Here is a 22,960-nt window from a genome sequence, read left to right on the forward strand (position 1 = left end):
AGGAACCATGAGGTTTTGAGTTCGATCCCTGGCCTTGCACAGTGGGTTAAGGATCCGGAGTTGCCTTGAGCTGTGGTGTAGGTCACAGACGTGGCTCCGATCCCACGTTGCTGTGACTCTGGCGTAGGCCGGCAACTACAGATCTGATAGGACCCCTAGCCTGGGAACCTCCATATGCCATGGGTGCGGCCCTAGAAAAAGACAAAAAAAAAAAAAAAGAATCTGACTGCAGTGGCTCGGGTCTCTCCAGAGGCTCAGATTTGATCCCCATCCCAGTGCAATGGGTTAAATGATCTGGTGTTGCCTCAGCTGCAACCTATGGCTCGGATTCAATCCCTGGCCCCGGAACTTCCAAGTGCAGTGAGTGTGGCCAAAAAAGAAAAAAAAGAAAAAAAAAAGAAATCCCTAATTTTTCTCTCTCAAAGTTATAGGTATATATTTCTCTGTCATTTTGCTCCTGAATATTTTCTCATCATTGTTATATCTTTAAATATCTGTTAGCCCAAAGAGAAAACTACTGACTTTATCCCTGCCGTGGATTGGAAAATATTTAAATAAGGTGCCCATTTTACGTTACAGGAGTTCAAATTATATTTTGAATTGGGTTTTCTTGTAAGGCAATGATAACTTACTTTCCTCCCCTGTGGTGCCTGTGTCAAAAGAAATGAGCAAAATACCAATTTGGAAGCTTTTCTCATTCTACTGAATAGTAATAAAGTGAAAAAAAATCACTGGTACAGAAAAGTGTAACAATTTCTTTTTTTTTTTTCCCTGTAACATGCAGGTAACTTTACTCCTAACAGTATTTGGTGAAAATGACCAGTCTCAGGACGCAATATCACTGCATCAGGATGTTAATGATTATAATCGGAGATTCTCAGGGCAGCCCAGATCTGTAAGTAATGATACAGCAGGTGCACAGTTAAAATGTAATGATACTTCTCCTTTGTATACTGAGGTTTTACTGACAGATGTTCTTGATTTTGAAAAATCTGTATGTCTTGCATAAAGTTTGTACCTTCATCATTGTTGTCCTTACTGAGTTATAGCTTTCCCAAGGACTACAATTTTCTATCTTAAGGGAAAAAAAGGGCATTATAAAACTTTATGAAGTGATGCCAGCAATAGAAAAAAATTGGAAGGAAATGTAAAATTCTTGAAATAGGGTTTGTCATGTGAGAAACTTACAGCTGAGAACTTCTGGAGTTTTACCGTTGTGTTTTATTCTTATTTTACTTACTCTGGCCCCCAGTTTGAAATGTTCCCTTTAGTAACCCTAAGTTTGGGGGGTTTTCTATGTCAGCTATTCAAAAGCATTCCACTTTAAAGAATATATCAATTCTACAATTGCTCCTCTTCCCCCAAAAGGCATTTGATAGATTAAAATTCTGTCACATTATACTGATTCATCCCAGGTTTCTCAAAATTTAACAAAGAATTATAGAAGTGTGTGTCTGACTGAACATTTATTTCGAGACCCAGAGCATACTAAGTGCAAATTCACATGGGGAGCCTAAGTTGTCCTCCAAGCTCTGGCCTCCCATGTTCCCCTGCTCAGCCTCCATCTTGCCAGGATGCTCCTGGCATCTCAGGCTTAACACAGACAACCTGGCCCTGTTCCCAGTCACTCAGCTTAGTGGGTTTTCTTTGTTTTTTTTGTTTGTTTGTTTTTTTGCTTTTTAGGACTGCACCCATGGCATATGGAGGTTCCCAGGCTGGGGGTCTAGTTGAAGCTGCGACTGCCAGCCTATACCACAGCCATAACAATAAGGGATCCAAGCCTTGTATGCAGCCTACATCACAGCTCACAGCAACGCTGGATCCTTAACCCATTGAGTGAGGCCAGGGATCGAACCTGCTTCCTCACGTGTATGCTAGTGGGGTTTGTTACCACTGAGCCACGATGGGAACTTACCATTCAGCTCAGTTTTGATGTCCTCCTCTGATCTCTGAAGAAGTCAGAGATCATGTCTTTTCTCTTTTGGGGGGATCCTGACATTTTTATCTCATAAGAATGTCCTGTGTCTATAGCCATCAGACTAGTCCCAGCCACCACCATCTCTTGCTTAGGCCAACTTGCAATGGCCTCTTCGCTTGGAGTTTTTTTTTTCTCTGCACAGCAGCCTGAGTAATATTTTGAAAACACAAGTAAGGCCATGATATTTTTGTATTTTAAAGCTTCCAGTTTTTGGAATAGCGTCTGAACTCTTGGCTGCAGCTTACAAAGCCCTACATGGTCCGGTCCCCCTCCCCCTCCCTCAGGACATGCTCCACGCCTCCCCACCTTCATGCCTCATGCGTGCCTTTTGCTCTGCTTGGATTGCATGTCCCTCTGCTCCTCTCCTGGCTTTCTCATCCTGCAGGACGTTCCTATGTAGACCTTTCTTGGAGAGGCTGCCCTGATCAACCAGGATGGTCTCTGTCATTGCCCTCAAACTTCTTCACTACCTTTCTCTCAGGAGGCAAGCTTCATGAGGGCAGGGACCCTGATTAGTCATTACTATAGTCTCAGTGCCTGGGATATAATGGGCCCTTAACATCTGTAGAATTAATGGTTATTATCCTTAAGACAGGATGGATACCACGACTCCCAGCCAAGAATAGATGCTGTTAAAATGCTTCTGTATTAAACAGTTGTGACTGCCTGTGCTCCTTGGTACACACTGTCCATCATCCTGTGATGTCATGGACATTTCAAGGCATACAGGCTCACCTGTTGTGGATGGCAATGGGCAGATCTTTTTAGAAGTTTAAACAACAAGAGAAGTGTGACCCAGTCACTGTTATCCTCCCTAGCTGTTTGGGAGCCTCTTCTGTTTCTCATCCAGCAATTTTCTTACATGTCCACTACTGGTTTCTTAGGATGATTCTCTGAAAATCAGTGATTCAAAGTCAAGAACTACCACGAACTTAAAAAAAAAAAATCATTTTAAGGAGTTCCCATTGGAATTCCTGTCGTGGTGCAGTGCTTAACAAATCCAACTAACTGTGGGGTTGCGGGTTCGATCCCTGGCCTTGCTCAGTGGTTGAGGATCTGGCGTTGCCATGAGCTGTGGTGTAGGTTGCAGACGCGGCTTGGATCCCGCATTGCTGTGGCTGTGGTGTAGGTCAGCGGCTACAGCTCCGATTGGACCCCTAGCCTGGGAATCTCCATATGCCATGGGATCGGCCCTAGAAAAAAAGGCAAAAAAAAAAAATAGGAGTTCCCATTATGACTCAACAGTAACGAACTCGACTAGCACTTGGGTTCGATCCCTGGCCTCGATCATTGGTTCAAGGATCTGATGTTGCCATGAGCAATGGTATAGTTCTCAGACATGGCTCAGATCCCATGTTGTTGTGGCTGTGGTGTAGGGTGGAACCCCTCACCTAGGAACGTCCATATGCCGAGGGTGTGGCCCTAAAAAGCAAAAAAAAAAAAAAAAATACTCATTCATGTTTTAAAGTATGAAACATACCATTGCTCAGTTATTTCGTTTGTGTCAGATACATATTTAATGAGTGTAAAAGATTGGTATGTGATGAAATTACAATATAATAAAGACATTTAGCTTTTAACTTTGTTATGCTGTCTCAAAATTGGAGTCAGATTGTGATAAATTCACAGACATTTCTTAACACATTTCTTATTTCTTGTCTAATCATTACAGATTTTGTGTAAACTGTATGAGAACTGAACAAAATAGCTCTGAAAATGGGCAGAAAAGCATTCAAAAGACATTCTGGCTGGTCACTAGAATATCTGAAGTAATTTACCATAGACCTTGTGAAAGCTGTGTAACTAATATTTAAAGCTGTACTACTTTAAAATTCCATAGAGAATAGAAAATTATCATAGGAAGTGATTCTAAAAAGACCATTTTTGTTCTTTTGTAACCAGTTTTCCAAAAGGAGTTACAGGATTATATAATGGGTTTTTTTAAACTGTTTTCTCATCACTTGCTCAGTTTCCCCCACACACATCCCCTTTTTTCTTTTTAGAGCCACACCTGTGGCATATGGAGGTTCCCAGGCTAGGTGTTGAATCGGAGCTGTAGCCACCGGCCTACGCCACAGCCATAGCAACGCAGGATCCAAGCCAAGTTGTTGACCTACACCACAGCTCACAGCAGCACGGGAACCTTAACCCACTGATCAAGACCAGGGGTGGAACCTATGTCCTCATGGATACCAGTTAGGCTTGTTACCGCTGAACCACAACAGGAACTCCCAGTTTTTCCCATTTTTGTGTCTATCTCCCTCTCAACTTATTTGGCATTTGTTAGACAAATAAAATACATACTTAGCCGTTCCTGTCATAGCTCAGTAGAAACGAATCTGACTAGCATCCATGAGGATGCAGGTTCGATCCCTGGCCTCGCTCAGTGGGTTAAGGATCTGGCATTGCCATGAGCTGTGGTGTAGGTCCAGACATGGCTGGGATCTGATTTTGCTGTGACTGTGGTATAGGCTGACAGTTACAGCTCTGATTCGACCCCTACCTAGCCTGGGAACCTTCATATGCCGCAGGTGTGACCCTAAAAAGGCAAAAATAAAATAAAATAAAACACATACCTAGAGTTGGACTCATGATATTCATATAGATTGTTAAAAATAGCTGAACTGTGGGCAGTGGAATGGGCCCAGGAAGTGATTTACTTCCTCTGGTCAGTTTCTCTTGCACCAGCCAACTCCAGAGAAACGAGACCACAGGGAAGTTGCGTTGAGGAGTCATGGTGGCTCATTCCTACACAGGACCTTATGGGACAAGTGAGAAATCTGCAGTCAGAGAATAAACTGCCTTGCTCAAGGCCATACAAGTAGATGTTGGTACTATTTTTTTTTTAAACAACTTTATTTAGATTAATTTACATGCCATAAAATACTTCTGCTTAAAGTATACAATTCAGTGGTTTCTACTATATTTACAGAGTAAATATGATCTAATTATTTGTCTTTTTATATTCAGAAACATAATCATTTCCAGAAAGGGTAAGGCCTAGTATTCCCCAAATCTCTGTAACAATTAGTAATTTGCTTAAACTCAAGCTAAGCAGAATAAATATCCTAAGAAGGCATCAGTTTCATTGTTATTCTTAGACTGTCAGAGCCATAAAGTTGATGTGCCTGTATATACTTATATTTATGTGTGTATACTTATATATTGCCTGGCAGTTTATAAAAGTCTTAGAATAATATCTCTTCTAGTTCTTTTTTTTTTTTTTTTTTTGGTCTTTTTAGGGCTGTGCTCACTGCATATGGAAGTTCCCAAGCCAGGGTTTAAGTCAGAGCTGCAGCTGCTGGCCCGCACAACAGCCACAGCCACACTGGATCCAAGCCCCATCTCTGACCTACACCACAGCTCACGGCAATGATGGATCACTCAGTAGCCCACTGAGTGAGGCCAGGGATCGAATCCATGTCCTCATGGATACTAGTTGGGTTCTTAGTCCACTGAGCCACAATGGGAATTACTCAAAAAACTATCTTAAAATCCGTAACTAGAAAATATGGTGTTCAATCAATATGTGAAACTCCTTTATTCATGTTAACTGAGTTTTCACATTGTAAGAAAATTATATTATTTTGAAGTCTGGCACATTAGATAATAAATCATAATATTTGTTCTTCTCCTACCAGATTATGGAAAGAATTATGGATCTACCCACTTTACTGAGGCATGCATTCAGGGAGATGTTTTCAGTCGGGGGCCTTTTCTGGATGTTCCGTATCAGGATAATACTTTGTTTAATGGGAGCTTTTTTCTACCTTATATCACCTCTAGATTTTGTACCTGAAGCCTTGTTTGGAATACTAGGCTTTCTAGATGATTTCTTTGTCATCTTCTTGTTGCTCATCTACATCTCTATTATGTATCGAGAAGTAATAACACAAAGACTAAACAGATGAAAAGAATGAGTTTACAAAAATATTTGAGTGAATGTGTAAAATCAAATAAAAGGACCATGGCAGTATAAAGCACCTGAATATTATCTTACAAGCTTAAAACACCTGATTATCATTTGGCACATGCCTAGCAACATATGACTGGAATTTTTACCTGCTGCAGGTTCTAATATTAAGGTTAGAATTATAATGATTTACAAGTGCATCTTGATTCTGTGTTGTCTATAAAGTCTGTGGGAAAATATGGAATTACATAAGATGAGATGCTTTTGTATCTTCTTCTCCCCCAGATTACTCAGATTAATTGGGTGTATAGTAAGATGTTGTCAAATGTACAGTTTATCCAATTTATCCTTCTCAGTGAGCACCTACATGATATCATCACAATAAAATATTGTACAATATTGGGGGGAAATCGGTGTTTCTTTTAGTACTACTTAAGTTCTGTGCATTTGGAGCAGTTCTGCCTTTCCATTATGATATAATTATCTTAGCTAACAATGAAAGAAGAAACTTGCACTTGACTTAATTTGACTTCATATTCTGGTTTACAGAACACTTCTTAATAGAAGAACAAACAAGATGTTAAGACAACAGCACACCTGATGTCATCATCAGTTATGACATTTCAAGGCTTTGATCCTTTCATAGGAATAGTATATACCAGTCACCGTAAAGGGGCTTTTCCCCAGGCACCTGAGTGATACTGTAGACACATAGAGTTTGGTCCGTTCCTGAGGGCAGTGGGTTTTCATGGCTGTGAGCACTAGGATGACTGGTGAGCTGTAGCAGAATGGACAGATGAGGTTAATTTTCTCTTGTCAGAAAACTTCTGTAATACTGTCCCTAGATGGCGAAATCTAGCCCACATTCATCATACCTTTGCAGAAGGAGGCAATTCAGTAGGAAAGCAATCTTGGTTTTTGCAGGACTGTAGCGTAAGAATCTGACACTGTCCTGTAGTTTTCTGTTTGAGAAGAAACAAAACCGCAAGTATTAAGAATGCTTAACTCCCTCAGCTGGGAGTGACCTGGGCAGCAGGGAGCAGGGTGGTCATGGTCCCCATGGGGGCCTGTCCACTCACGTACCAGCAAGCCTTTCTGTGGACAGATGGGGAGAAAACGCAGATCTGTGACAGTCATCCATCTTATCAGGCCGCCATCAATTAATGAGACGCTGAATGAAACGCCAATAATAGTGGCCTAAGACAAAGCTGCTGCTTGTCATAGAGAAAAACGAAATTCTTCAGTATAGCACATTGTAATTAAAGCAATTTCTGGCATACTTTTCCTTTTATCCTCAAGACAGTTATGTGAAGAAGGCAGGGCAGTACCTATAGAATCCCTGATAGAGAAGGGTTTTTTGGTTTTTTTGGTTTTTGCTTTTTAGGGTCACACCCATGGCATATGGAAGTTCCCAGGCTATGGGTCGTCAGAGCTGTAGTGCATCTGAGCTAAGTCTGTGACCTATACCGCAGCTCACAGCTTAACCCACTGAGCAAGGCCAGGGATCAAACCCAAGTCCTCATGGATACTAGTCAGGTTCATTACCACTGAGCCACAATGGGCACTCTGAGGAAAGGTTTTTTTTTTTTTTTTTGTCTGAAGCTACACATGAATAAGTGACTGAACTGGCACGAGATGCCCAGCACTCCCACATGGGGAGACACCGGGGTCCTTTGGAAGCCTTTTGGGGACACACTGGAATGGGACAGCTCAGGCACTCCCAAGAGGAAACGTGTAGAAAGATGGCACATCAAGACTCCATGAATCCTGGTTCTACACTTCCAAATCAAGTGTCTAAATAGGATGGCATACGTCATAGGGAAATATCTCAGCCGCAGTCACTAACCTGATAAGCTAGAGAGCAGGCGTTTGTTACACCACCATTCAACAGTCTAGAAATGCATTTCCTACCAATTACACATTTGGTGTTGGGACTAGAGTGGTCTTAAATCTTGGGAGAAGATTTAATTTTCTGTGCATGTGTTCTGCTTCAGGTGTCACGTTTACAGTTACAATACTTTTATTGGAATATTTGGAACTCCTAAGATGTTCAACTTTTGTAACACAGAGAAACACTGTTAAGAAGTCTTATGAAATTGAAAAGGGAACATGCTGGCTTCTCAGAATTTTAGACCTGTTTATTATGTCATCTTTTTTGATCACTTAATAATAAATGTGGAATGGATCTGAAAGAGTATTTAAAGCAAGTAGAGTCAATCAGTGTTTTAAACATCCTAGCAGTACCTCCCTGATTCAGAGCTAGAACATATAAATCAAAGCAACAATGTGGATTTTTGTAAACAATATTGTAACTTTCACAAAAACAGATGGTCCAATCCCAGGAGCAGATGGTAGCTTGGGCAGCTCTGTGGGGAAAGAGCCACAGGTCAGTGGTTCCAGCTATGACAACCCTCAGCATTGAAAGCAGCGCAGGGAGAAGCACTGGGTTGGTCCCTGGGGCTGTGTGCAGATACCTACCTCGCAGAGCTGGTTCCCAGGACTGACCGTTTGGTTCAAACTTTGTGATTTAAGAGTTTGTCAAGCAGTTATTCTTTTGAATAAAAGCACCATGTCTGAAATCTGAAAGTCGCTGTTATTGTCCCATTTCCCTTTGATATTGTTTGCTTTCAAACTCAGAACTCCTAATATAGCATTTAGTATAACAGTTGCACTGGACTTCTTTTCTACCAATGGACAACCAGTATCTCATCACGTTCCTAATTAATTTTGCTCTGTTTTTTGTTTGTTTTTTTTTTGTTGTTTCTTTGCTGCCCCCGCATCATGTGGAAGTTCCTGGGCCAGGGATCAAATCTGAGCCATAGTTGCAGCAATGGGTCACAAGGGAACTTTATGCTTTGATATTTTAATTTTTTTTTTTTTTTTTTTTTTTTTTTTGCTTTTTAGGGCCGCACTTGCAGTATTCGGAAATCCTGGGCTAGGGGTCGAATTGGAGCTGCAGCTGACAGCCTACACCACAGCCACAGAAACATGGGATTTGAACCTCATCTACATCAAAGACCTACAGCTCATGGCAATGCCAGATCCTTAACCCACTGATGGGGCCAAGGATCAAACCCTCGTCCTCATGGATCCTTGTCGGATTTGTTGCCACTGAGCCACAGCAGAATACCCTCTGCTTTGATATTTTAAAATTTACACTGTAGAAATATTTTTAGGAAAATTATTTAATCTGGGCAGTCAGAGCTCTGGGCAATAGGGTGAAATTGGTCAACCTGTACCTTGATTCCTGACCCCTTTCTTTTGACTGTATATTTAACTAAAATTGTAAAGTTGATAAATGAAATGTTCTTTTCTGAGTCTGAGGAAGCAGAAAGGGCACTCCTGGTTCTAAAGTCCCAAGCTAGAAGGCATTAAGGGCTGCTGACAGGAGACAATGGTATCACAGAGACAAAGACAGTCACCGAGCTTTTGTTGTCAGAACCAGACCATCTTTGTGGCATTAGTTTTTGTTTTAAGCATTGAGTTCTTGGCTGCAGGCAAATCTGAGTCTTCAATTGCTGTCACCTTCATCCCCTGCATCCCCTGATTTGTCCCATGTCCCAGAATGGCGCAGGAGGGGATCACACATCCATTAGACAACACTCAGCATTGTCTGAACACTGTCCTTTTCTTCCAGACTAAGTGGCCTTTTGAGAAGAATGTAATATGTGATGTAGGAAAGGTTTGAGGGCTAAAGATGCTTTAAGCTTACTTACATCTAACAGTTTAGATTTTAATGAATTTAATTTATGGGCATATTCATGGCATATGGAAGTTCCTGGGCCAGCAACTGAATCAGAGCCACAGCTGCTGTAATGCTGGATCCTTTAACACACTGCGCCAGGCCAGGTATCAAACCTGAACCTCTGCAGTGATGCAAGCAAGCCACTGCAGTCAAGATTCCCAACCCACTGTGCCACAGCAGGAACTCCCAGGTTTTAATTCATTTTAAAATACAAAATTTAAAAATAACTACTTGGAGTTCTCTGGTAGCCTAGTGGTTAAGGATCTCTCATTGTCACTGCTGTAGATTGGGTTCAATCCCTGGCTCTGGAGCTTCTGCATGCCAAGGGAATGGCCAAACACACACACACACACACACACACACACACACACACACACACACACAAAACCACTTGGAGTTCCTTCTGTGGTGCTGTGGGTTAAGAAATCCACCTGCAGCAGCTTGGCTTGCTATAGAGGCACAGGTTCAATCCTCAGCCTGGGGCAGTGGGTTTAAGGCAGTAGGTCACAGCTGCAGCTCAGATTCAATCCCTGGCCTGGGAACTTGCATATGCTGCAGATGTGGCCATAAAAACAAAAAACACACTCTTTTAAATCAATTTTAGAGGAAACCTATAATTTATATCTATGTGAAATTTAATCTGTTTCACTAATCCCAGAATATTAGAGATGTAAGAGACCTTAGGAATGGGCTAGTGTCTGTGTTTTCTCTGTGAAACATCAGATGAAAACTATAGACAACGCCCTAGAAAAATGCCTATATACACGTGTATAGCTTGGGTTCATTTTCAGGGGATTCAAAGAGCTGAAATTTGGATTTAATGGCTTCCAAATTAAGAATTCCCCAGTTCCTACAGCCGCACGCTCCACACGAAGATAATGGGCCCAGAAAGAATGAATGCTGGGATTTCTTTTTTCTTTTTCTCTTTTTGCTTTTTAGGGCCACACCTGCAGCATGTGGAAGTTCCAGGCTAGGGGTCCAATCGGAGCTGCAGCTGCCAGCCTGTGCCATAGCCATAGCAACTCAGGGATCTGAGCCGTGTCTGTGACCTATACCACAGCTCACTGCAATGCTGGATCCTTAACCCCCGAGTGAGGCCAGGGATCAAATCAGTGTCCTCATGGATATTAGTTGGATTCTTAACCACAGAGCCACAATGGAAACTCTGAATATCACTTTTCCATTAAGCAAATAAATCAATTTACAGACCACACAGTGAAAATTTAGCTTGGGGGGTTGTTTTTACAAAGAAAAATGTAACATTCAGTTCAATTCAGTGATATGTATTTCTTAATTACATGTAATTCACTTTACTAGTAAATTTACCATTTTGAAGGAAACATTAGGATAACAGTCAACAAATAATAGAAGTTTTTATTTCATTTCCAAGTTATAGATAGCCAGAAGAAGAAAGGGGAGGAGGAGCAGAACTTGGCAGAGGCAAATCCAAGCAAACTGAAATAAACCACAAACTTCAAAAGAGCTCCTGACTCCCCCCCCCCAACTACTGATACTTTCTTTCATGTAGACATTCCTCAGTCCTAGGATCCCACAGCTGATGACCCAGCTTCCAAATTTACCCACCCCTCCAAGGCCACTAGTCTGTCAGGGGACATAGCTTTTTTTTTTTTTTTTTTAAGGCCATCAGCATCTCGATAAAAAGCACCACCATCCATCCATCTAAATGCTCAAGCCAGTGGGAAGTTCTCTGGTGGGTTACTGGTTGGGATTTGGTGCTTTCACCCATATGGCCCCAGTTCTGGTCTGGGAACTGAGATCCCACATTAAGCCGCTGAACGTTGTAAAACAATTTTTTAAAAAATGCTCACACCCAAATCTCAAGCTTAAATTACCCCTGATATCTTTATCTTAATTTTTTTTTTCTCCTTTTAGGGCCTCACCCGCAGCATATGTAGGTTCCCAGGCTAGGGAACTAATCGGAGCTGTAGCTGCTAGCCACGGCCACAGCAATGTGGGATCCGAGACACACGTGAGGTAGACCACAGCAACCGGATCTCAACCCATTGAAACCCGAGTCCTCACGGATACTAGTCGGGTTTGTTAACCACTGAGCCAGGAGGGAGGGGGAACTCCTTCCTCATTCCTTTTTTTTCGTCTTTTTAGGGCCACTAATGGCCACACTTGAGGCATGCAGACGTTCCCGGGCTAGGGGGGTCTAATCGGGGCTAGAGCTTGCCCGCCCTGCACCACAGGTACAGCACCGCCGGATCCGAGCCGTGTATGCGAACTACACCACAGGTCACCGCAACTCCGGATCCTTAACCCGCTGAGCGAGGACAGGGATCCAACCTGCAACCTCATGGTTCCTAGTCGGATTCGTTTCCACTTGCGCCACAATGGGAACTCTGTGTCTTCCTCATTCTTGTTTCCATCTACCAGCAAGCCCTGGTGTTTCTACCTGTTAACATATGCATCTACTCCTTGGTCCAAAGTTGCCAATCTCCTGTCTGCTTGCAACAGCCTCTTAATTGGTCTGCTCACTCACTGTTGCCCCTCCCTGATAAATTCTTGGCATAATAGCCAGAATGACCTTTTAAAAACGTTTATTAGATCATGTCTCTCCCCGCCTAAAATGGCTCAGCGGCTTCACGCTGCAGTATGCCCCCTCCCACTCACTGGGCTCTGCCATTGCAGGCCCAATTCAGTTCCTAGAAGACAGACCTTTTTACTGCCTCCAGGCCTTAGCACGCACTTCTTGTGGCAGAAACCCTCTCCCCCACCCCCGCCGTTGTTTGGTTCTCAGATTTAACATTCCCTCTCAGAGAGTAGGCAGTGACCCTCTCCTTATTACCCTCATCTCGGCATTCTAATGTATTCAGGCACCTGAGCACACTGTGATTTTATTTACATTTTTATTGTCTGTTTCCCCTTACTAGGACTTAAGCTACGAAGACCGGGCCTATGCTAGTCTTGCTCACCAATTAAAAAAAAAGAAATTATGAGCCATGAGATTACTCAACAGCCCGTTATCGACACAGACGAAAGGAGCCCGCCAAGAGGGCTGCAGCTGTTGGCGAGTCCCAACACGGCATCTGGAGATCACTAAGATAACTGCAGCATTAGTGAGAGAAGCCCCTAGAGACTGGGCTCGCGGTGTGTGCAGGTGCGGGCTTTCCTGGCTAAGCTCTTCACCTGGGCTCCGCAAAGCCTCGGAATACCTGAAGCAGGTAAGAGAGGTTAGCGGGCTGGAAAGGGAGTCCACCAAGTTTTACACATCACGCCATCTGAGACCGCCCTTTTAGAGAAACAAGGCAATTATGCAACGACCTCGGCTTTACACCTGTCCTGCTTCAGGCCAGCAGACCCAATAGACGGTATAGTGCCGCGAATCTGAACCGCCCAGCGTAAGTAACCCAAAAAAGCACCGCCGGGGCGGAATCGGTTCTGCGCTCCCGCCCCCCTCCTCCCAGGTAATTACTCCTTCCTTCCGGAAGCTCGGAGGCCCCGCCCACTTCCGCAACGCTCAGTCCGCCGCGCGGCGGGACTCAGCCAATGGCCGGCTTCCCAAGGAACGTTACCTCTGACCTCAGGGCTAATCAAGAGACAGTAGGACTAACGCCTCGCGAGAGGTGAGGTTGAAGCTGTCTCCGCCATCTTGGAGACGGGAGACGGGCGATGGCTGTGGTCCTTCTGCTAATGCAAACAACAAAACGGACACATTAGTCGCTCCCGAGTGAGCCTCTCGTCATTGTAACTGTTGACCAAAGCTACGGAAGAAGAGAGGGTGTCAAAGTCGAGCGCGACGACATTGATAGCAGCCTCAACTGCCTGCTGGGGCGGCAGAAGTGAAGTAACCGAGGACCGGAAGGATGGTGCAGTCCTGTTCCGCCTACGGCTGCAAGAACCGATATGACAAGGACAAGCCCGTTTCTTTCCACAAGTAAGTATCCTGAGCGCCTCCTGGGGCCTCGCAGGGGCTGGGGGCGCGCGGCCCTGCTCGGGGGCGGGGCCAGGCGCGTGTCCGCGCGAGACCTAGTGGGGGGGCGGGGCGCCGTCTGGCGCTGGTACCGGGAGCGGTGGGCGTGCCCCTGGCGTCACCCGCGGCGCTCCGCCCCGGGATGCGCGTTCTCGGCGTGCGTCGCCGCGGCGGCTGTTCCTCGCGCTCCAGTTTCGCGCGGAGCTCAGGGTAGTTAGTTCGCGGCCCACCCACGAAGCCTAGAATTCCCGTGAGTCGTGGGGTGTCCAGACCGAGAGGCAGCTGGGTCTCACCACCAGGGTCGCGGAGAAGCCAGGTAGTAATGCCACTTTAGACGTAAAGTTGAAGAGGAAACAGTTGGGAAGTCACGAACTTTGATCCCCTGCGGTGGGGGGAGTCCAGCATCACAGCATTTAGGCATTGACGTGGGCGGGATTTCAGGGAGGGTGTTTTGGACTCTGCTCCTGAGGACTGCTGAGTTTTAGAGAGAGCTCCAGGCTGAGCACACTATGTTAACGGGCAGTAGTGGTACACTGTGCATGATAAAATCAGCCGGGCTGTCACGGGCCTGGAAGAAGCCCTCGGAGGGGGACACGTTCCCAGTTCTAGGGCAGGTTTCACCTTAGAGGTCCTAGGAGGAAACAGGTTCTCTCCAAAGAAAGCCGAAAAGTAGAGTGACAGTGATAATCCGATGTCTGCACGATGGCATTTTCATTCAGCCAAATTCTATATTTACAGATGTTATCACATAAAAAGTGTTTTGCAATAATTCTCAACCGTAAATGGATGATGCTAAAGAAATAAAAGCCCGTGATAAATTATACGATTTATAGCGAAATAATTTCAAGAGCAAAATCTTAAGTATTCATTCATTTTGAGGGGTGGGGCCTTTTATGTTTAACAGGGAATGTGGATACATTTTTGTACATTTGGTGTAACACTAGAGAGCTGAGGGAGCATAGAGAAATCTTGAGAGTGTTGCTGTTTCTCCTTCTAAGGGGAGAAACACAACACTTCCAGATTCATTTGAGGGGGTGATATCTTAATATTACCTCTTGATTTATTAGAATTTCTGAAAGCTGATGGATTGGCCTCCAGTACTTTCAAAGTCAAGGGAGTAGGTCTGGAGGTGGTGACACCATCGCAGGCCGTTCAGCTACCCACCTTCCAATTCTTTTTTTTTTTTTCTTTGTCTTTTTAAGGACTGTTCCAGCTGCACATGGAAGTTCCCAGGCTAGGGGTGGAATTGGAGCTGCAGCTGCTGGCCTACGCCACAGCCACAGCAATGCCAAATTCAAGCCACATCTGCGACCTACACCACAGCTCATGGCAATGCCAGATCCTTAACCCACTGAGCGAGGCCGGGGATCGAACCCACAACTTCATGGTTCCTGGTCAGATTTGTTTCGACTGCACCACGACGGGAACTTCTAGTTATAGGGTTTTAAAGCAAGTACATTTTTTAATTTAATCACTGCACCGGTACTGGGAGAATATGGAAATTTCTGGTCCAGGGATTGAATCCGAGCTGTGGCTGTGATCTACACCGCAGCTGTGGCAATGCTGAATCGATAACCCACTGTACCACAGCAGGAACTCCAAAACAAGTCCATTTTTAACAAACTAAGGTAATAAAGGCACAACTAAAAACTGTCCCCCAAAAATGAGCAAAGTTAGCATTTTCATCAAATACTCATTGGTGTGTTAACACCAGTGTAAGCTAGTTCCTTCCAAAGCAGGAAAGTCTGGATGTGCCCTTTTTTGGAATAAGGTTAGAAAACTGAACTATGTTGTCTTCTTAGGTTTCCTCTTACTCGACCTAGTCTTTGCAAAAAATGGGAGGCAGCTGTCAGAAGAAAAAACTTTAAGCCCACCAAGTATAGCAGCATTTGTTCAGAACATTTTACTCCAGACTGCTTCAAGAGGGAGTGCAACAACAAGTTACTCAAAGAGGATGCTGTTCCCACGATATTTCTTTGTACTGAACCACATGACAAGGTAAGATGTGTTTTAAAATATTGGGGGAGTTCCCATTGTAGTTCAGTGAGTTAAGAACCCGACTAGTATCCACGAGGATGTGGGTTCGATTCCTGGCCTCACTCAGTGGGTTAACGATCCAGGATTGCCACTAGCTGCAGCGTAGGTGGCAGATGCGGCTCAGATCTGGTGTTGCTGTGGCTGTGGCGTAGGTCTCAGTTGCAGCTCCAATTTCGACCTCTAGCCTGGAAACTTCCATATGCCTCGGGTATGGCCCTAAAAAAAAAAAGTAATAAAAATAAAATATCAGGTTGTTTTCTGTTTATAAAAGTAATGTTTATTGTGGAAAATTTTGAAAACCCAGAGCAGTGTTAAGAAAATAAATGTAGAGTTCCCTGGTGCTGCAGCAGGTTAAAGATTCTGTGTTGTCACTACTGTGGCTCGGGTTCAATCCCTGGTGCAGCCTAAAAAAAAGAAAGAAAGAAAATAAATGTTAGCTGGGACCTATCCCTTGTAAATAACCACTGTTCACTTTAAAAAGTGAAATACTTTTTAAAAATACACAGTACAGTTTATTCGAGTTAAATATCCTCACGCAAAGAAGCTCGGTGTAGCTTCATTAACTTAAGCTCATTCTGTATTCCTACTTAAATGTCGATAAATTTTATTTTTCTTTATCAGTGATAGTTCAGTTTCAAAGTATTTTCCCCCTAAGTTTTTTTGTCTTGTTTTTTTCTTTTCTGGATTTGGCTATGGAGTACGGTGGATTGATGTGGGATCTCAGTTCCCAGACCAGGGATTGAACCCAGGCCTCAGCAGTGAAAATGCTGAGTCCTAACTACTAGAACACCAAGGAACTCCCTCCTACCTCACTTTTAAGTGCTTAGTATTTAATTAAATGTTATTAATAGTGCTGTCATTCTTGCATCCCATTTCTACTTCAGATAGAAAAGTATAATTAGGACTTAAACTATTTTCTTATTTTAGGATGTTTCTCTACCAAGGAAACAAAAAAGTGTATTTTTAAATTCCACAGGTGAATTGTTTTAAACTGGTTTTTTGTGAGTTGTTTTGTTTTGTTTTGTTTTGTTTTTTGCTTTTTAGGGCTTTCAAGCTCGTTTAGGAAAGCATACGATCTATCCTGGAAATGTTCTATGTGATTTTAATTAATTTTTTAGGGCCACACCTGTGGCATATGGAGGTTCCCAGGTATGGGTCAAATCGGAGCTACAGCTGCTGACATATGCCACAGCCACAGCAACTCAGGATCTGAGCCACATCTGCGACCTACACCACAGTTCACGGCAATGCCAGATACCCGACCCACTGAGTGAGAGCAGGAATCAACCCACACCCTCATGGATACTAGAAGGATTCCTTTCCACTGAGCCACAACAGGAACTCCTAAACTGTTATTTTAGTTATGGAATTCTGACAAGCTCTGCATCTTTGTTTTAGAAGGAAGATCTTCTGGAGCCACAGGAACAGCTCCCCCCACCTCCTCTAACACCTCCCATTTCCCAGGTTGACGCTGCTATCGGATTACTCATGCCTCCTCTGCAGACCCCTGATAATCTCTCTGTGTTCTGTGACCACAACTATACTGTGGAGGACACCATGCACCAGAGGAAAAGGATTCACCAGCTAGAGCAACAAGTTGAAAAACTCCGAAAGAAACTCAAGACTGCGCAGCAGCGATGCAGGAGGCAGGAGCGACAGCTGGAAAAGTTAAAGGAGGTTGTACACTTTCAGAAGGAGAAAGATGACGTCTCAGAGAGGGGTTATGTGATTCTACCAAATGACTATTTCGAAATAGTTGAAGTACCAGCGTGAAAAGTGAAATTTGTTATTGGGTTTTAATGGGGCAATACCACATACCCTCTTCTAGCCTGTAGAGGAGTTTCATTTGAAAGAAATTACACTTGATTACTTGTATAAAAACAATTCAGAATATTTTTTTAAAAGAATAAATTAGATATATACTGTAAAATTGTAAAAATTTTGGTTTGTAATTTCAGGGTTTTTACATTTTAACAAACTATTTTCAGAGTTCTAAACTAACCTCAGAGCTTCAATGTAAGTTAGTTTCAAGATTGAGGATTTTTGTTTTTTAATTTGAGTATTTATAGAAATGATATAACAATAAAAAGTGAAGAAAATGAAAATAACACAGTAAAGATGATTTAAGTTTTAAGTTTAAAATTGTAAATTAATGCATTTTATTGAGAAAACATAGTTATGTTCTAAATCAGAAGCATGTGACATAATTTCTCAGAATACATATGTATATTCTTATTCACAGATTCTTATTTGTAAAGACAGATGATTCATTTATCTTTCTTAATCACTTATCAAAGATAAATTGGCAAGTCAATACTTAAAAAGTTGGTTGTCTTCAGAGCAGAAAAGGAGAAATCAAAATGGTTAAATGACTTTAAAGAATGGATTCTTTAATCTCCTTCTCCCTGCTGTCCAGCGTTACAGAATTAGAAGTGTATCTCCAGTGAGAGAGAGATTCTTCTGTCAACGAAGGAGGCATTATTATCAATGAGGTCATGAAAGTGGGGGCCAGGTACATGGTCTGCCTTTTTCTCTCATTGCTCCAAGGTCAGGGGCATCCAGGCCTCCAGCTGTAGGCTCATCTGCACATCTGTAACAGATGAGTTGTGTTCGTCAAGTTTGACTTGTACCCTAAGTTGGAAATCTTACACTGGACTGATTTTGATCAAGGCTTCCCATTAAAAAAAAAGATTCCTTTTACCACGTTAGAAACTACATCCCACTTACGTAAATGAGTGATTTCTATTCAAAAGCATCCTAATAGGTAATAAGGCTGATTTTACAAACATTGAGACCCAAACACTGAGGTTTCTGCTCAAACTGAGTTGTGTTCTGACTTCAAAATCTTACATGTATTTGAAATGAAAACAGTTAAACAAATACTGCCGTCAGAATGACCTACTTAGATTTAGAATAACTGCTCCAACTAGAACTGTTTTATATTTGAAAGTGCTGCACTGGCCTTTGAAGGCAGTATTAGAGACACACAGCAGTGAAGTCCCACTTCTGTAGACTGGTTTTCAGTGTAATTAACTGCCGTGCTGCCAATAGATAGTACTTTGATTTATGGAGATTTGATGTTTTATGAACCAATGTTTTATAAAAAAATTATCATTACTTGAAATTATATTATCTGGTAACACTTAGAATGTTGTAACTCTAACGAATCAGAGGACTTTTTCTAGTTATTCATGGGTCTCATCACTGTTTTTTGAAAGCCACAAAATCTCCAAGTAGTTTGTTTTTACATTTCATCTCTAACAATTCCTGGACAATATATGGGTAAATATCTTACAAAGTATATATCTTAAATCTAAATTGTTGTGTACGTGAAAGAAAATCTGTGTGTGTCCTCAGAACCAAGAATTCAATGTTGAATTGTAAAAAGTGATCATTGTAATTGCTTAGTATCTTAGCATTATGATTTAACCTAAAGCTACTTTTTTTTTTTTTTCATGAGACATAAATCCCTATTTGGAGAGAATGGAGCAAGCAGCATGTATCCTAACTGTTTGCATTTAAATCATTTATTATGTGTAACATAGGGAGTTTGAGGTATAGGTGCTTATTTCTGAATTTGAAGTGTAACATTTGTTAATGTTTTTAGCATTTATTTTCTGTGTTGTATTGTTTATGACATTGCCAAGAAAAGGAAAACCGGCTAAAGATAGGCTGAAATAGGTCCTGTTCTAGTATAGTGAAACTCAGTCTGAAACAACAGGGACAAATTCTTGGGAATAAGTGCGAAGAGACTCCTGTGAATTTCGAAATGTTAGATGACACTTACTTTAAGCACAGATAGTAACATCTATGGAAATTATTATTACTATTATTCCAACCTGACAATAATAGTGAGAGGAAGTAATTGTTTCTAAATAGAACTACTAGGAAAATTGTAGAATTTTCTAATTAGAAGGGCCCTAGAAATCACTGAACACTTGCCTATCCTCCAAACCCTGCAGAATCGCCTTGTAAGATATCCCTGACAGCTGGACGTCTGTTCACAGTCCACCATTTACATTTAAGCCATTCTGTTTAGATTCTTTAAAATGGGTTCCTGGAATAGAGTAGAATCTGTCGACGCTTTTTAAAATACTTGTTTATAGTGCAACTATAAACTTCACTTTGAACTGCTGCATAGTTTGAACTTTCAAATTCCAAATTAAAGAAGTTTTAGAATTTTGTAAAACAGTTTAAATGTTTATTAATTGTGTACCTGTTATGTGTACTAAAAATAATTCCGTCATTGCAGTAAAGAAACAGTCATGTCTAAAATTATTGGGCAAAACTTTTTACTTGGAAATCCAAATACACGAGATTTTTTCTTTTAGTGATAATTTGTGTCGCCCCTTTCTTAGAAAGGTAGCCATAATGGTGAGGACAGATGAAAATTTCACTTGATATGGGGTTGTTATTAAAGTAGTAGTCTCTGATCATCTTTAGTTATTTAAAAATGACACACACATACTCAGAACCTATGACTTTTATAAAGTCCGTTGTAAGTGATGCAGTATATTTAAAAGTCTATATGATCTATAAAAGGAAAACTCCAGTTGTGTTCCAGAATTTTAAAAAAGCTAGCCTGCCATGAACAGTGCTTAAAGAAAAAACAGATTTGCCTGTTTGGGTGTTACTCCTCCTGATATGGGGGACCATGTGACTTGGATGAGCAGTGAGTGAAGAGCATTGGTTTTGGCTGATGGTAACCAGTGTTTCTGGACATTGTTTTTCTATAGTTGTGTATTAAAATGCAATCCTTAATGTAAAGGAAAAACGTCAAAGCAAATGCAATGATTTACAATTAAGCGGTAAAAGCAATTATAATTTTGTCTTTAGCAAAAGTTTTGCTTGAAGTAATATTCTCTTACAATTCCATGTCTTAATATCTTTTTTTTTTTAACCTGGGATGTGGTTTTGTTTTACTGAGATTTTTTTCCTGAATGGTTAATATTTTTAAACTCTCAAAAATCTTGAGAATTTTTATTCGTTTCTAAATTCATAGTAGATTGAGATTGTTAAAAATTTCATTTTTTAAATGTCCTAAGGGATATGAATAAACTTTCATTGTTTTAAACTTTTTCAGTGAGACAAATTGTACAGTATTAACAATAAGTAGACAAATGACTTCTGGAATGGCTGCATGAGGAGCTCTGGCCTCCTCCACACCATAACTACCATAGGGGTGAAGAAAATTTTAAAGGTAAAGAAAGGGGTTTTTGGGAAGATGGTGAGTAGGAAGCACCAAGAATCTGTCTCCCAACCAAAGCAACCACAGTAATGGCAAAATCTATCTGATATAATTGGAACTCTGGAATCCATTATTAAAGGCTTGCAACTTCCGGGAGAAGACCTGGATGGTAAGTAGTGGTTAATTTTGGTCAGTTTCAGCTCTTAGCTCGGTGACAATTACCCATCTCACACCCCTATCCCAGTGGCAGGCAGTGGAGGAGTTGCAGGAGACCTCACTCAAAGTGTGTGAGAGCCAAGGTGGGCAGTAAAGATCCTTTCCTCTGAATATCAGAAGTGTGTGTGCTGATTGCTGCTTCTGGTCATGAAGGTGCAGATATGGGGCGGGGGTGGGGTGGGGTGGCCATTGTTCCCTCTCCCTCACTGCTGCAACCCTCTCCTCCTCTAGCTAAAGTGACTTCTCCTCCCACTTCATTTTTTCTCTGATTTTCAGAGCCAGGCATTAAAGACTAGGGCATTCAAGAGCAACCTCACATACAAGGAGATTAAAAAGTCACCAGGGAAAGGTTCAGGCTCAGAAAAGACTTGATAAGACCTTAAGTAACACTTCATGCTGATCCTGCCAAGTCCTTAGGAGAGTACCTAAAACAATAAAGTAAACCATGAGGAGGGGATAGAATTGGATTTTCATAGTTACATATCATTAAATTCAAATGTCCAGTTTTCAACAACAAAAATAAAGCATTTAAGGAGTTCCCATTGTGGCCGAGTGGGTTACAAACCCAAACCCAGCTAGTATCCGTGAGGATGTGTGTTCAATCCCTGGCCTTGCTCAGTGGGTTAAGGATTAGGCATTGCAGCAAGCTGGGGTATAGGCCAGCAGCTGCAGCTCTGGTTGGACTCCTATCCCAGGAACGTCATATACCACAGGTGTAGCCCTAATAAACAAAACCCATAAAGCATTCAAAAAAATAGGAAAGTGTAGCCCATTCAAAAGAAAAAGTAAACCTATAGAACTGTCCCTGAGAAGGACCAGAAGGCAAGCCTACTAGACAAAGATTTTACAACTGTCTTGAAAATGTTCAAGAAAAAGGAAGATATGGAGAAAGTAAAACAACAACAACAAACACAAAAACTACATTTGAATAAAATGGAGATAAAGGAGTTCCTGTCGTGGCGCAGTGATTAACAAATCCGACTAGGAATCATGAGGTTGCAGGTTTGATCCCTGCCCTTGCTCAGTGGGTTAACAATCTGGCATTGCCGTGAGCTGTAGTGTAGGTTGCAGACGCGGCTCGGATCCCGCGTTGTTGTGGCTCTGGCGTAGGCCGGCAGCTACAGCTCTGATTAGACCCCTAGCCTGGGAACCTCCATTTGCTGTGGGAGCAGCCCAAGAAATGCCAAAAAGACAAAAAAAAAAAAAAAGGAAATAAAAATAGAAAACATTTAAAGATACCAAAATAAACTCTGGCTGAAAAATACAATAAGAGAAAAGAAAAATTAGAGGGGTTCAAAGGCAGGTTTAAAAGACAAAAAGAAGATTCAGCAAATATGATGCTAGAACATTTGAAATGATCAAGTCTGAAGAAGAGAAAGAAAAAAAGATTAAAGAAAAGTGAACAGAGCCTAAAAGGGCCTGTGAGACAACAGTTAGTAGACCAATGTATGCACAGTGGGAAACCCAGAAAGAGACAAGCGAAGGAGCAGAAAGATTATTTAAGGAAGTAATGGCTGAAAATTTCTCCAATTTGATGAAAGACATGAATATAAACATCCAAGGTCAATGAACTCCAGTTAGGATGAACTCAAAGCAGTCCACACTAAGACATATAATTAAACTGTCAAAAAACAGGGGAGAATATTGAAAGCTTCAAGGAACAAGTGACTTATCACACATAGGGGATCCTCAGTAAGATTATGAGAAAATTTCTCATGTTAAATTTTGGAGGCCAGAAGGCAGTGGGCCAATATACTCAACATGCCAAAAGGAAAAACAAAAAACAAAAAAACTGTCAACCAAGAATCCTATGTCCTATAACTAAAACTGTCTTCAAAATTAAGAGAAAAATTTTGACTATCAGATAAACAAAAGCTGAGGAAATTCCATGCCTCTAAGCCTGCCCTGCAAGAAATTCGAGTCCTATGGGGTGAAATAAAGGAAAA

General features: G+C 41.9%; 2 protein-coding genes across 7 annotated transcripts in view; both read left to right on the forward strand.

The window, feature by feature from the left end:
- The window catches only part of RNF170 (ring finger protein 170), a 44,922-nt gene extending 32,174 nt beyond the window's left edge, over positions 1–12,748 (forward strand). For 3 of the 6 annotated variants that reach the window (XM_047771766.1, XM_047771765.1, XM_047771769.1), the window contains 2 exons: positions 785–895; positions 5,620–6,290. In XM_047771766.1, the coding sequence (XP_047627722.1) occupies positions 785–895; positions 5,620–5,889 (381 nt within the window). In that variant the 3' untranslated portion in view covers positions 5,890–6,290. Of the gene's footprint in view, positions 1–784; positions 896–3,650; positions 4,036–5,619; positions 6,291–6,440; positions 8,478–12,533 lie in introns of those variants that run through there. The other 3 variants (XM_047771767.1, XM_047771768.1, XM_047771770.1) reach the window with 3 other exon arrangements.
- Positions 12,749–13,214: 466 nt separating this feature from the next.
- THAP1 (THAP domain containing 1) lies at positions 13,215–17,709 on the forward strand. Its single transcript, XM_047771771.1, has 3 exons — positions 13,215–13,537; positions 15,376–15,571; positions 17,009–17,709. Exons 1-3 carry the CDS (start codon positions 13,467–13,469, stop codon positions 17,381–17,383), a joined length of 642 nt encoding a protein of 213 aa, XP_047627727.1. The 5' UTR covers positions 13,215–13,466; the 3' UTR covers positions 17,384–17,709.
- Positions 17,710–22,960: the final 5,251 nt, after the last annotated feature.

This window comes from Phacochoerus africanus, chromosome 3 (assembly GCF_016906955.1).
Source record: "Phacochoerus africanus isolate WHEZ1 chromosome 3, ROS_Pafr_v1, whole genome shotgun sequence".
Lineage (NCBI taxonomy): Eukaryota > Metazoa > Chordata > Mammalia > Artiodactyla > Suidae > Phacochoerus > Phacochoerus africanus.

What these genes read in the sequence shown, in the direction of transcription:
- THAP1 (XM_047771771.1), top strand. Translation starts at nt 13,467, where the DNA reads ATGGTGCAGTCCTGTTCCGCCTACGGCTGCAAGAACCGATATGACAAG. An exon ending in AAGCCCGTTTCTTTCCACAA is followed by an intron (nt 13,538 to 15,375) that starts GTAAGTATCCTG and finishes TTGTCTTCTTAG; the next exon opens with GTTTCCTCTTACTCGACCTA. An exon ending in GTACTGAACCACATGACAAG is followed by an intron (nt 15,572 to 17,008) that starts GTAAGATGTGTT and finishes TCTTTGTTTTAG; the next exon opens with AAGGAAGATCTTCTGGAGCC.